The 14,757-nt window shown below is 50.5% G+C and overlaps 4 protein-coding genes across 4 annotated transcripts; 3 read left to right on the top strand and 1 right to left on the bottom strand.

Moving 5' to 3' along the window:
* Positions 1-251: 251 nt before the first annotated feature.
* Positions 252-731, bottom strand: IAR55_001847 (uncharacterized protein; the record flags this gene model as incomplete). The annotated part of the gene is made up of 1 exon (XM_066944970.1): positions 252-731. One exon carries the CDS (start codon positions 729-731, stop codon positions 252-254), a length of 480 nt encoding a protein of 159 aa, XP_066804893.1.
* A 3,598-nt stretch (positions 732-4,329) lies between these two features.
* Positions 4,330-7,471, top strand: IAR55_001846 (uncharacterized protein; the record flags this gene model as incomplete). The annotated part of the gene is made up of 10 exons (XM_066944969.1): positions 4,330-4,674; positions 4,799-5,091; positions 5,145-5,379; positions 5,428-5,530; positions 5,586-5,927; positions 5,985-6,658; positions 6,717-6,825; positions 6,875-6,969; positions 7,026-7,264; positions 7,324-7,471. 10 exons carry the CDS (start codon positions 4,330-4,332, stop codon positions 7,469-7,471), a joined length of 2,583 nt encoding a protein of 860 aa, XP_066804892.1.
* A 2,284-nt stretch (positions 7,472-9,755) lies between these two features.
* On the top strand, positions 9,756-11,904 carry IAR55_001845 (uncharacterized protein; the record flags this gene model as incomplete). Its single annotated transcript, XM_066944968.1, has 4 exons — positions 9,756-9,819; positions 9,902-10,317; positions 10,387-11,002; positions 11,057-11,904. The coding sequence occupies 4 exons, from the start codon at positions 9,756-9,758 to the stop codon at positions 11,902-11,904; spliced, it is 1,944 nt and encodes a 647-aa protein (XP_066804891.1).
* Positions 11,905-12,202: 298 nt separating this feature from the next.
* IAR55_001844 (uncharacterized protein) lies at positions 12,203-14,115 on the top strand (the record flags this gene model as incomplete). Its single annotated transcript, XM_066944967.1, has 5 exons — positions 12,203-12,493; positions 12,592-13,522; positions 13,580-13,843; positions 13,932-13,969; positions 14,029-14,115. The coding sequence occupies 5 exons, from the start codon at positions 12,203-12,205 to the stop codon at positions 14,113-14,115; spliced, it is 1,611 nt and encodes a 536-aa protein (XP_066804890.1).
* Positions 14,116-14,757: the final 642 nt, after the last annotated feature.

Here is a 14,757-nt window from a genome sequence, read left to right as displayed (position 1 = left end):
AGGAGAGAGGAATTGGGCGGGTCGAAGCCATAGTTCTCGTGATCGGTCTTGGACTTTCTTCATATGTCCACTCATATCCTTGTTGAACCGAGTAGATTGCGCTCTGTCTTCCTCTTTCCTATCTCGCCCCTACGCATCCTCTTTGCCTTGACTACTTGCGTTAGATCCACCTCCATCCCACTCTGGATGAAGCAATATGGCCATCTCGACGCTGCCCTCCTCTTCCACCGATATAGGTCTATCAGGCACAGTCAACTTTCTCGCCACCTCCCGAATGCACCACATGATATCTTGCTGGCCGATATCCACGGTGATTTCTTATCTTCCCACACGCCCTCTGATCGTTCTTCGATAGTGTGCAGCTGGGGTATACAGGTCTGACGCCATTTCCCCAATATGTGATCCACCATCGTGTGTCGTAGATAAGGACCGGGTGTCCAGCCCTTCGACCAATGAGAGCGGATGTGGTAGTTTGATCTCGTCGTAGGTTGCGTCAATTGGTTGGGGAGGTGATGGACGGAAAGGAGATCTTTGAATGGTTCGAAAGAGATGGGGGAGAGAGAAGCTAGATGGGTGTTCGGAGACGAGAAACCTGATGAAGAGATCGATTCGGTCCATATCAGTGGGGAAGCACAGTGAGGCATGTGAATTCGGAAGAGAATATGTCGGGAACGTGATTCATCGACAAAGTAAGGAAGTGACAGTGGGCGGTCGTTATTGGAAGGGAACATGGTCAGCCACACGTCCAGGTGTTTAGCAGGGAGAAGTGGGCCTGATTACAGTACTTCCGCCGAAGAGTGTCGCGGTGTTCAGCATAGCGTAAAATGGCCTAGATGAATAAAGGCAAGTGCTATGAAAGAATTGTTACACCTTTCTCCGCGTATTCGCTCATCGGTCGACTTGTCATTCGATGAGTGGGGGACCGTGCATCAGGAAGTCTGGCCACTTGAAATCAATGCACTTTCTCATCTTGCGCCCCGTTGACCATGATAAAAAGCTCGGGCACGAAGCTCCCTGTGTGCTTCATGACGAGGCTCCTGAGACGATCCAGAGGGCCAGATCGTTCTAAAGCCAGGGCTCATGAGGGCATGTGACGAGATCGTTAAGAAGTAAGGCTGGGTTGATCGGAAGTAGCTCACTCAAGCCGTTGATGATCAATTCCGCTGTCAGTTAAACAGTATCGGCAGTCGGTGAACAGATGGCAAATTCTCAGGCTTCACTGTGCTGTGCGAGAGGATGGGCGGGTTGAGGATCTCCGAGTGTCACAAGCAGGCGCTGCCTTTTGCGTCAGCATAGCCTCTGTCAGCACTCACTGCATATACCCGTATGAGAAGACAGCTGATGTCAGCTTTGCACTTGAGGTCAGACTTTGAGCCCAACGGATCTGGTGGGAGCATACAGCGAGGATCTGTGGGGTCTCGATGGCAATCACAGGAATCGTGTACGAGTTCTTGGATTCTGTCTACTCTGCGTCCATGCGACGGAACGAGCGCTTTCTACGACGCTGGAATAGCCAAAGTAGTGAAGACAATAATGTGACCCGACCCGAGATTGTAAGCCTTTTCAAGATCTCCATGTCTGATCAGGTCCTATCAATACCGTGTGACACATTTATCATTAAGACTGCTTGCCCTCGATGATAATGAATTGATCGTCGTCTCTCTCGATCTCTTACCTCACCGACATCTTCCGCTGATCAGGGGAAAGCGGTCGATCGATCGTTATCAGCGAAAGCGGGACGAAGATGTCGGATACAAAGTCTGAACAAGTGATTTCTTCCCGCTTGACAACGGGACAAGGGATAATCAACATCTCGGATTCGATGATGATGAACATGTCACCATGTGTGTTGACAAGATGTACGTACGGGTTGGAGCTGAAAATCCAATTTGGCTCTTCGACATATAGATAAGTGTCATGCAATCAAGAATGGACGAGAGTAGTGCGCCGTTCACATGACCGAGGGAATTCGACATACGCACGAGGAACTCAAGTTATGTATATCTAGCTACTCCTCCCAGTCCAATTGTGGGAACAAACCTCAGTACCGCTGAGCAGGGGTCCAAGATGGATTACGTCTACTAGAACGGTGTGGGACCAGCGTAGGTTGTCCGTCGTTCCGCGGAGAAAAGAAAGAGACATTTCTTGTGCTATTATCGGTTTTGCTGCGGTACAAGGAGCCCCACCTCCAGGAACGAATTCCGAGGGAAAAAAGGACGCCGCAGATCGTGCCTTCAATGATTGTCGGCTCTACCGGACCACATATTCCCTCTACGAAGCCTGCTCTATGGATGTAGTCTCACCTGCTATCGCTGCATCGTCGAGGAGCCAAGACCGAGCAGTTGGTGTAAGATTTCCCACGCTAGAGTGAGGTCGGTCTACAACCTCTTCGTTCGGTGTCTACGATATCGAAATTCGACCAGTAGTCTGAGAAACAAGCGTGCCAAAAAATTGCACACAAGTCCCCTCCCTGCCTCCTTCCCCTTTCCCTGCAAAGTACCTGTGTCACTTCTTTCCCTAACCATACCCGTACATGTAGTCTCCTATATTCTTTTCGGACCGACGATGTCCTTAACTAACCAATATCAGAGACACAGGAGCTGTTCGATGCCCAACCACCTGTCTTTCGGCATAGCTTCGAGGGCATACGTAGACGGGAAGTTGAGCTTATATCATCGTCGAAGAAAGGGTCATCCCTTCATGCAAGAAGCAAGAAGCACGAACAGAACAGGGTGTTGCTAGCACCATGTACGAGAGACTTCCAACGAAAACTCAACGCGATGCAGATGAACACCGCCTGTTCCCGCTCCCGTATTCAAAGAACGCCAATGCCGTTTCTGATCCGCACAGGTACATTTCTACGATCGAGAGAGGTTGTTTGTTCGGATCACGTCGTCATTCGATTTTTCCAATCCATCAACCAATGAATGAATATCAGCGTATGCACCCAACGTTACGATAGAACAAGGAAATGGGCAGCGGCATGCAATCTCGTCTCGTAATAATTCATATTTCATATGGTCATCTCTTGGTCGTATGGTCACGAGATGATGACCACGAAAGACATGGACGGTTACAAGACTCTTTGAAATGTTAGAGCGGAACTACAGCGCGGTACCTGATACCCAGGGATCCTCGATCTGAGTTTCTTACGTCTCCTTCCTGCTTTGGCCCCGCACAGCCTCAAGATCAGACGGACAAGTATAATCAAGCCACGGACGAGAAACCCTTTTACAACCCCCTTGGCTCATGAACCCTATAGACGGGATATGTCCACCGTCTCTTCCTCTTACCACATGTCGGAGAGAAAAGCAACTCATACGAAAAAACACACACACACAGACCAGGTATAACTTGGAAGGAAGACATTTGCACGCAAAGAGATCTCTCGAGACAAGAGACATACACAGAGAGAAAGAGACTTTGTATCTCGTCATCTCCATCTTCATCACTGACGACCTCGTCTCTCTTCCTATTCTCATTCCCTTGACATACCTTCCTTTCGTCGTTTTAGCTTTGGCCACTCACTTCCTCCACGGTCAGTCTTAGCAGACAACTCGGCATCGCTCCCCCTTCTCCTTCCTGAGACAACATCATTTCAGCCTCTTAGTTCTTCGTCTCTTACTTCCCGTGTCATAAGCACACTGCATCATAAACAACACACCGCTTCATTACTTTCTTTTCTTTCCCACTGGAAAATCGATCGTTCGCTCGCTCATCGTCGTTCACCATTATAAACGATACCTTGGTTCATCCGTCATCAAGCACTTTTCTCCATTCTCAAGCCTGCAACAATAATTGTTGAAGGAGTTGTGACACTGAGGACATCCGTTCTGTCCTTTGGGAAAGCGATGTAAGTTGATTCCTTTTCGAAAAGCGACCTTGCTCCTCCTGCCTCCGAAAGCCGAACCGGTGCCGGACATGTTTACATCCTTTGTCATGACCGCTGATCTATGCTTTCAGCAGTAAACACGACCTCGCTACAGCACTCACTCCCCTTAACGGATAGTTCGATCGCAGCATTGCACTGTAGTGTGACGAGGACCTGGCAGCTTTGCGCCCCTAGTTGTGATCAATAAACGGATCATCCCAGGTCAGTGCGTCATCCAGGAAGCGCTCGCGTACCGTAAAGCACCCTCGGTTCTTCTCCTCCCATCGCAGACGATGTGTTAGCTTTAGCTTTCTCGCTGACCGTTGCCTTCCCTTCAGCTCTTTGATCCCAGCATTCTTCCATACCCTTTCTTACTGGATCACATCGAGTGCCAATCATTCTGAATTTCGACCAATCCTAGCCAGCCTTTTTATCGCTGCGATTCAGACGTCTTCACGATGGCGCCCTCGACCAAGCCTTCCGAGCCATCTTACACTCCCCTCGCCAATCCGGCTGGCTCCCCCGATCCCAACTACTCGCCAGATCCCAACAGCGGCAATGCATATGCTGCCTTGGGGGGCAGAAACCTCCGAGACTCTTCCATCCTCAATCTTTCACCCGATCCATACTCAAATCCCCTAGGACGACCTGGATCAGAGTATATACCGGCACCTTCCATCATGACTCGAGATTCTACATACGGAAGCTTACCGGGGACGCCTGGGCTGAGAGGCGATAACAGACAAAGTTGGGGAAGCAACGTCGGTCTCGCCGCTGCTGCCGACGGTGTCGTAGGTTCAGATGTGAGTATTGGTCAGACTGTCACCTCCTCCATCCTGCTTCCATTCGCTGGAAAGATGGGGTAGTGTAGGGAGTGTCCTCGAAGCAGAAAGATCCTCTAATGCTCATTCGCATCGTCGCTTCTAGCTTCGACGTCCCAGTGTCCCTCGAGGTCAATCTGCTTTGGCGCAACACTCAACGTTAGGATGGAACAATACCGACAACGAGCGACTATCTGTGAGCGATGAGGATGACGAACAAGGACACATCACTCCAGCCGTCGCCGCAATCGGTGCGGGAGCTGCGGATGACGAAAAGCCAAGATGGGCGTCAAACGATGGCAGATATGCTCCCAGAAAGAAGAGCAGGAAGTGGTTATGGGCGGCTGTGGCTGCGGCTCTTCTGGCGTTGATCGCTCTTGGTGTAGGACTCGGTATCGGGTGAGTGACGACCGGGAGTCATAACCTGAAGAAATAGCTGAATTTCTATGTAGTCTCACACGGAATCGCAGCAACAGGAATGCTTCCACTTCCTCAGCTGATGGTACAAACAGTGGCAAGCCCACAAAGTCTGGTACCGGTGCCGGTACATCAACTTCACCGACTCCCACTCCCACTCCAACAACCGGATCCTTTGGCTCTCTGATTACTATGGACGATGGCTCGACTTTCACTTATAACAACCCCTTCAACGGTACCTGGGTCTGGGACGAGGCCAACCCCTTCAATGTAAGTGTCATTGAACAAGAACGAGGAAGAAGGCTCATCCAGTCGTAGAACGACGCTCAAGCCAACTCTTGGACACCAAAGCTCAGCGAAGAATGGGTGTGGGGCAGAGACAAGGCGTACGGAGTGAACGTTGGTGGTTGGCTTGTTACTGGTCAGTAGGCGCTCGACGTGATCCAAAGTTGAACTGGTGCTAACTATCTGTGCAGAGCCATTTATTGTCCCAGGATTGTACGAGAAGTATTTCAATGGTCCGAACAACATCACCGCCGTCGATGAATACACACTCAGCTTGAATATGGGTGAAAACCTTACCGCTGCTATGACTGAGCATTATGAGACTTTTATCACCGAGAAGGATTTCGCCGATATTGCGGCGGCGGGGCTCAACTACGTTCGAATCCCGCTTCCCTTCTGGGCAATCGAGACTTGGGATGGCGAGCCTTACCTTGAGCGAGTGTCATGGCAGTATTTCCTCAAAGCCATCAAATGGTGCAGGAAGTACGGTTTGAGGATCAACCTTGACTTGCACTCGGTTCCTGGATCGCAAAGTAAGTCTTTTGCAGGTAGCCGCAATTCGAGCATGAACACTGACCTTTTTCTTGCAGACGGGTGGAACCACTCTGGTCGTCAGGGCACAATCAACTGGATGAACGGTGTCATGGGCCTCGCCAATGCAGAGCGATCCCTCGATTACATCCGAACCCTAGCTCAATTCATCGCCCAACCCGAATACGCTCCGGTCATCACGTTATTCGGTTTCATCAACGAACCCAACGCTGGAAGCGTTGGCAAACCTGCTGTTGGTAGCTTTTACCTTGAGGCGTACAAGATCATTAGGCAAATTACAGGGATTGGAGCTGGCAACGGGCCATTTCTTTCCTTCCACGACGGTTTCCTCGGTATCACCCAATGGTACGACTTCCTCCCTGGAGCAGATCGTCTTGCCCTCGATCAGCACTCCTACATTGTCTTCCAAGATCAGCATGCTGGTACCGTTCAGGATCTTAGCAACATCCCATGTAGTTGGTGGGCCTCGGCCACAAACACAACGTCGGAGACGTACGGTGTGAACGTGGCGGGAGAGTGGTCGGCTGCTTGGAACGACTGTGGTCAGTGGGTCAACAACGTCGGATCTGGATCCAGATATGACGGAACGTATAACGGGTACGCGAACAAAGCAATGGGATCTTGCGATCAATGGAACGATTATACACTATGGGACCAACCGACGATTGACGCTCTACATCATTTCGTTGCTGGAAGCATGGATGCCCTTCAGGTGAGAGCTCTTACCGTAAAGATGCCCAACTGTGTTAATGATTATGTGAAACACGTAGAACTACTTCTTCTGGACATGGAAGATTGGAAACAGTACCAACGCGATCACTCAGCCCAACCCCTTCTGGAACTACCAGCTTGGTCTTGAACATGGCTGGATCCCCACAGGTGAGTGCATCACTGTACGGTACAATCAGCCTTACTGACGTGCGATCAGATCCCCGAGAGGCCATCGGCATCTGTGCAGCTCAAGCTGGTGTGACGCAAAACAGCTTTGGTGGGACATATTCTTCTGCCTATATGACCGGTGGAGTAAGTGACACATCCACTTCGCTTTGCGCGGCCTCTCGCTGATCAACTTCCTGCAGGCCGGCGCCAATACCATTCCTGCTGCTCAATCGTCCTCTTACCCTTGGCCACCAGCGTCTTTCACCAATGTTGCTGCCGGTGAGATGGATAGCTTGCCTCAGTACACGCAGACCGGAACTCCTATCACTATGCCTGGACCTACTTTCACAAGCCCTGGCTCGACCGCCACCATCAGTGCCGGAAGTGGATGGTTCAATGCTGCCGCCGACAGCCGACAGGCCTATGTCGAGATTGCAGGGTGAGTGTACTGTTTTTGGTCAGATATACCGAAAAGCTAACGATACCCGTGTCGTCCAGCTGTTCTTACCCCCCTGAGTACAGTGCTGCCAACCTCCCGATCCCCACAGACGCTTGTGGTGCGGGTCTCACTCAACCTGTCAAGCGCTCGGAGCTTCTCGAACGAGCCGCTTTCCCCCAACCTACCCCTCCCCCTGTGCAAATATAGGATGGTCTGTTACGTATGTTTCGCTCGGTTTGAACGGACTTTGTCAGCCCAAAACGCATTCTCTTTCAGCACTAGTCGGCTGTTCATTTTATCAAAAGTAATCCCTCTCGTTACCCATTCATTAGTAGTATTCTCCCTCACATTGTTACCGCATTTGTCCATCCGATCTGATCATCCAGTTCAGATTTCTATAACGTCATCATCAATTCATGGACTTTGTCAGGTTCGACTTTTCTCTTCCCTTGGTTTATAGTTAGTTCGTGAACGACATGTATTGATAATGAAATGGCCGTTTCCGCCTGACACCCATCGGGGCTTTGCAAGGCTCAACCCTACGGTGCATAATAGTACAGGTCCAGGAACATCTACTTGAGGACGGGACCGAGCAGGCAGATGGTGATGGACAACCACGGGCTACAAGTGTGAAAAACAGAGTAGGGGCAACAAACCTGTTGTGCCAAGAAGACGAAAGAGGTAGAGCGTTATATCAGGGGCGTAGAGAAGGACAACCATACAGTACTAGTATAGATACAGTACGACCTGACAACAGACATAGACCAAGAGGAGAGACAGCGCAGGGCGGTCCTAGAAACTGATCACATCGATTCTCTCACACTGCCTATCACCACTATCAACTCAGTTCCAACAGGGGAACAGCCACACAGGGGGCACTTACGGTAGGCAAGACGATCCTCTTCCCATCAAACAGCACATCTGTAGATGTATCTCTATATTTTTCGCGCTGGCAAGCCATTTCTCCGACGACTTCTATCCTGCTCAGATCGTCCACACATCGGTCTTCCCCCATCTCGACATTCTTTTGTTAATACCATGAACGTGAATGGCATGTTCCACATTGCCAATCACAGTGTGAGCAAGAGCTGCTGATGATGGTGGACGGTATAGAGGGGCATCGCCTCTGAGTGGTGTCTGGCAACGACGATTCGGAGCCTCGACCTGGAGGTACAGTAAGCTTAAAGGTCGAAGAGGACCTCGCAGCCAAGTGTCGAATCGATGCTTCGTGGCCATGGTAGGTGTGTAGTCGTCGAAAGTGATGTTGATAGTACCGGGGTCCAGATCGGTCGACCCCAATCGTAGGTCATAGACCGTCTTATCGTCGTCAACTGATATGGTCGGCCAACCGTGAGCGGCCGTCCGTCGACTTGACAGTCGCCAAGTGAAAATTGACAGATATCACTCCATTTTGTCCACATGTACACTTCATTTTATGACTTTCCCCCAATCTGGGAAGATCTGGTACCGAAATGAAACCTCTATCTTCTAGCAGGAAGTCGTGCCGGATGCTCGTGAACAAGTTCAACAGAGATGAAGTCCGGGACCTGCCGGGCGTCATCGGCGACACGGTTAACAATCGTCATGGTGACGATGATGACAAGACCAGGAAAATACTAAATGGAGAATCGTTGTGGCAAGCAGGGACGAGACACAAGGAGCAGAGAGGACTCAAACGGAAACAGAGAATGGACCGATCAGAACAGGGGAACATAAGAAGCTGAAGAGATAAGTTAGAAAACATGTCAAGTGGATGGTATTGTAGCTTCTTATAGAGTGGTGGCGAAAGTGGCGAATGAAATCAGTCGCGCAACGAAATGTGAATCTACTTCGTTGCCCAGACATCACATGTGTACCGACGCTGTACAACAAGTCGGTCACCATAAGTAGAAATTGATGCTCAAGCTGTCATGAGCTCTACATCCGGCTGCGTCCACACACACACCTATCACCGAAGCTTCAATAGACTGTGAACGTTGTGTATTCTCTGAAAGAGACAGCATGATAGAAAATTGCTGAACTTGTCGTGATTTTTACGGCCATACAAACGTTGAATACACCTCTTGCCATACCCTGGCACCAATGACTATCCCCTCCCTACCATCTTTGTTCATCCTCTGCTCGCGATGAACATCAGCGCTAAAGGGTACTGCATATCCTTTATTTCGGTCGACAGCCACGCTTCAGAAGATTAACGATCTCCGTCAGGGCCTCCACGTGGCGATTCCCGATCGTTGAATTGAATTGACTCTCGACAAAGACCAAAGGCAACTAACCGACAATAATAAAGTAAATCGACAAGAGCCTGCATATCACTGACACTGCAATCGTACTTCCTTCAACCTCAGGACCCCATCACGTAGGCCGGCCCTCACCACACAGCTTCCATGGGACGGCGGTAGCTTCTTGGGGACGACGGTGTTGCGACGTTTCAAAGAGCACGTCAAGCTGCTCGATTGCAGCGCGTGAAAGCGGGCTTGGCTTCGGCATCATGGGTGTGCCAGTTGTTGTCGCTATCGTCGTTGGATTATTGTCTTCCTTCGTGCAATCTTTTGGTAAGTGACATCCTTTCACAGTGGGTATAGATAGGCCAGTCTGGTTTAGGATGGACGCTAATCACGTCCAATCTTTTGCTAGGTCTCACTCTTCAACGCAAATCTCACATACAAGCGGACCTCCTACCATTACCTTCTCGTCGGCCACCTCATCGTCGACCCTTGTGGCTCTTAGGGTTCGCAATCTACATCTCGTCCAACGTATTTGCCACGATATTCCAACTCGATGCACTCCCCATCGTCATCCTCGCACCTCTCGGTGCAGTCTCCCTTATCTCAAACGCCATCCTCGCTCGTATCATCCTGGGAGACAAGTTTGGTCCCAGCTGGGTTTCGGGTACGGCTTTGGTGGCTGGTGGAGCGGTCATGATAGCAGTGTTCGGGGTGGTCGAAGAGGAAGAGCACGGTCTGGATGCTCTGCTGAGACTATTCGGTAGAGGACCTTTTGTCGCGTTCTTCACGATCATGAGTCTCGCAACTGCGTTGGTCATAATTGCGGTGCGTGATGATTCTCCTTGATGTCTTTCTCTATATACAACAACTTCGCTGACACAGCTACTTATACAGGCCCATATCGCTTCATGGCATGTTAATCGTCAACTACGAAGTCGAATCACCCTTTCTGGTCGTTCCACTCCCACCTCATCCATCCCACCCAGCAACTATGCTTCTCCTCAATTCCCCACACCTATCCCATTCCGCTCTACCCAGCTTCGACGCTGGTCGTCTCCTGCTTCACCTCAGAATACCATTTCTGCGCTGCCCGATAACGATGCTAAGCTCAATGGCAATGGAGTCAGATTTGCATCGAAGAGTCCAACCAAACCACTCCGCATCGATCTACCGGATCCCCTATCATTTCCTCTATCGTCACCGAATGCAGCTCAACAGCGAATCTATACCCTCTGTGGACTCGCTTTCGCCGCCGCTTCTGGCACCTTATCCGGCATGTGTCTGGTCCTCGCTAAAGCGGCAGTCCAGCTGCTCGTCATCACAGTTGGATATTTCCGTACCGGCAAAGGTCAGAACGAGTTCGCGAGATTACAGACCTGGTTCCTGGTCATTGGCTTGGCGATCTATGCGGTGCTTCAGATGGTATACCTCAACTATAGTCTGACATTTGCGTCACCTGCTTTCATCTGCCCGTTAGCATTCTGCTTCTTCAACCTTGCCTCGATCTTCGGTGAGTCACTGGCGTTGTATCCTGGTTAATAATTGACGCAATTGCGCTTGGAAGATGGCCTTGTGTTCTACGACCAATTCGGGCGACTTGCGACATACCAGATTGTGCTCGTCTCTTTAGGAGTGGCGATCCTTCTGCTGGGCGTTTGGGTCGTTTCAGCAATTCAACCAGAGGGCGTTGAGGTGGGAACCTGGTTGGAGGATGAAGATGAATCCGACGAAGAGATGGACGACGAGCTCGAACCAGGAGAAGGAGCAACATTGCTAGGTGGAGATACTTCGGTCGAGCCCGGTCCTCTCTCGCCGACGGGCGCTGGTCCACTCGATCATTCCATGGAAGAGTCTATGTCGAGGTCCAATCCTCCAAACCGGTCCAATTCTACTTCTGGGAACCCTGAAACTCCCCCAGCATTCCACCGAGCGGTGTTCTCGAACCCAGGCTCACCTTCCTCCCCTCTCTCACCAAGAACTCGGCACCATCACCGACATAGAGGACCACGATATGGAACTCTGATACCGGATTTAGCACCGCACGGTGCGCCGACCGGTTTCTCTATCGGGTTAGGAGCTGCCAGTCCTGGTTTTGCTCTACGATCGGGTAGTATCGGCGGAGAGGGAGGACACTGGCACAGTCATGGTCATGGTCCCATGCGATTTGGCAGGAGTAGAAGTGAAGGACCAGCGGGAATTGCAGCGATAATGAGGGGAGAGGATCCGAGAGTGAATGAGAGTAGGGCTGAGCAGGAAACGGCAACTAGAAATGTTGAAGAAGGGGATAACCACGCGGAGGCGGCTCTTAGACATTGGGAAGAGCAGCCACGGACAGGCGCTTGGTGGGAGAGGTTCTTCGGCAGGGGTAGGATCAAACTGAATGGCGAGGAAGGAGATAGTGATGGGACCTAGAGGTATTTCTACAAAGGACGGCTTGGCTAGTGGGTGATCGCACATCTTGTAAGATAAACTCAGTGAAGCAAAAGTTGGTTGATGTATCCCATGCGCTTTGTGTGACTGCTCGAGTCTGCGACGATTTGGTACGCACAGACCGTTTTGCCACCCACTGACAACGGTACACTTGTGGCTGCATTTCAATCCATTCCATTACTGCATTTTCGCTCAACTTATGAATTTATCAAGAGGGCATCTTGTATCTTTCATTATCCATTTTGGCCATGCGGACTGGACCCCTCGTACCATTGGCAACATGCAACAGCCCTCTTCTCCCAGCCCATACTTTGCCCCAACGGCACCTCTCATCCCTTCCTCCCCTCATCGGATGACCCTCGACCGGAATCGACTACAACGAGCTTCTTCTTCCGCCTCGGGAAGAATCAGTCTTGTAGGTCTATCGAACTGGAGACGAAGGCCGAAGTCCAATCCGAGATGTACATCGATTACAATCACGAACGGGGCGATTCCCGGAAGAAGAAAGAGAAAGGGACTCGGAATGGGTATGGAAGGTACTCCAGCCAAGAAGAGGAGTGTGAACAACGCAGTAAGTTGGATCATCCAATTGAGCCTTCTATCCTTATCCATATACTGTGGTACAGCTACGATAAACTTCAGGCTGATACAAGTCGTTTCTACTGGCAGAGCATGGGAACCAAATCCACACCGAAAGAAACCAGTTCGAACACAAGTATCAATCTTGCCCCTTTCCAAGAATCCTCCTCCCCTATCATACCGCTCGACCTCCTGCTGGACTCTGCCGATGACGATAGTAGTAGACCCAGTCGTTCAATGCGCGGTATTCGACATATCACTCCGATCAAGAGGTCGGGTAATGAAGTCTCATTCGAGACACCTCGACCTCTCGTGCCTACCTCTGACCATCCTGACCCTTCACGAAGACCTCACTCGACTAGCTCTACCATAACATCAGAAGAGGTTGAAGCTTTGTTCTCGCAAGCACGAGATCTTGTGATCCCTTTGAACGATCTCTCTTCGTCGCTGCCCTCGTCTCAAGGCAGGTCCACAATGAATGTCAGTGGTCGACTACACGAGCATGAGGGGAAGGAAGACTTGACACCAATTCCGTCAAAATGGGATCTTACCATTCCACTCAATGACATGACTCGGATCTATGGTCGGTCAACAGAAAAGGCGACTTCAAGCAAGATCAGACAGAGACGATCACCGCCTTATCGAATATCTGGTCCGAGGACCGATAATACACTTCCTTCGGATCAGACTAGTGGCGGCTCGGTAGAGATCGGTAGAGGTCTCGCTGCCTCAGATCGTACTCGGGGTTTGGAACCATTCTTGATTCCTCAAAAGAGGATGGGGGATGTTTCGCCCCACACCCCACGGCAATCAGGAGGTCAGGTCAAGATTGGAGAAGCGGATTTCAGTCCGGAGGCAGAAAGAATCTTGGAAGTACCTTGGGGGTTGGGACCGGTGACAGGCGATATCAGCGAAAACCGCTCAAAAAGCCTAAGTGACCAAAGTGGAAGAACCGGTACATCGGAGAATGCTGAGAATGAAGACCCATTCGGGTTGGTACGGATGACACGGATGATTCAAGGTGAGCTATCGCCCTCCCAACAATACCTTGGAGGCGATTACAGCTAAATTAACGCAGACAAGGAGGCCCAAGAATGGCATGCCTCTTCAGAGCCCAGCTCCCCTATGGTGCATCGAACTCCATCACCCATTGCCTTCTCACCTTCCCCTTCCCCAAGAGACCCAAGCATGCCATCATCCGTTGGCGACATAGGGGATATGAGTACATCAGGACGGAATGAAAATACGTTGCGATTCCACAGGGGGGTGTGGCGCGGAGCAGCAGTCATGAGAAGGATGGAAGGAGAGAGCGAAAATGAGGCTGGGACAGAAGAGGTGCCAAGTGATTTCAAGCAAGACGAAATAACAGGAAGGAAAGGGAGAAAAAGAATTGAGAGCAGCAAGTCTAAGAAGCCGGTGGTACAATAAAGGCCGAGTGGCAAAGTCACAGGCGCCTGAGCTGTCCGAGGTGAGTACCGTGGATCTGGGAAGTAGACTGCACATGGACTCATGACGTCCAATGGACAGGAATTCAAGCGGGCGAGACAAGCTAGGATCCAGCATTACCGAGACCTGGAGGACGACTATCATTTCGTCGTGGAATATGTCTGGTAACACCTTGTCATCTGTATTTCGTGTATAGTTTCTCACCCGATCAGAAGCGGACAGCGTGGCTTGGGTGAAAACGGTTCTGTGATTTGAGAATGACTAGGTGCCCATCAGCCATACCTTTGATCAACGCTCCTCTTCGCTTGAGCGACATACGTCTACTGTACTTGCTCGTCCCGAGATTCGGAATTGCTACTGGCAACACATCCCTCCCGGACCTATTTCCGTTGCTCCAGTCTATTCCGGGCATTTTGATCATCGGAATGTTTGGACATTTTTGCCATCCAGCCGATCACTGGCACGGAGGTTGATTTCGGAACCACTATAGATATCAATCCATTGTCCGATCACCAGTTCCGAACCGAGACGAGAAGAAGCGAGTTCAACTTTCTACCTTTCTGGTTGTCGCACAGGATATAGGACATGAGTGAATGGAGTCAAGCAATTTGTTTGGTCAGGACCAATCAGATAATCGGATAACACCGCATCCGCTGTGCGGATCAAGCATGAAATGTCGAGATACAGTATCCCGTAAACGATTATTTCGAAAACGATTGATTTGTACTTTCGACTCGTTGTCTGGTCATTTCTTATCTCGAACGTCCCTCGGACCACTCTACGTTTGGGTTGATGCGATTTTTGGCACCT

Source organism: Kwoniella newhampshirensis, chromosome 3 (genome assembly GCF_039105145.1).
Source record: "Kwoniella newhampshirensis strain CBS 13917 chromosome 3, whole genome shotgun sequence".
Lineage (NCBI taxonomy): Eukaryota > Fungi > Basidiomycota > Tremellomycetes > Tremellales > Cryptococcaceae > Kwoniella > Kwoniella newhampshirensis.
The sequence above is the reverse complement of the archived record's forward strand: the minus strand, read 5'-3'. Positions and strand labels throughout refer to the sequence as shown.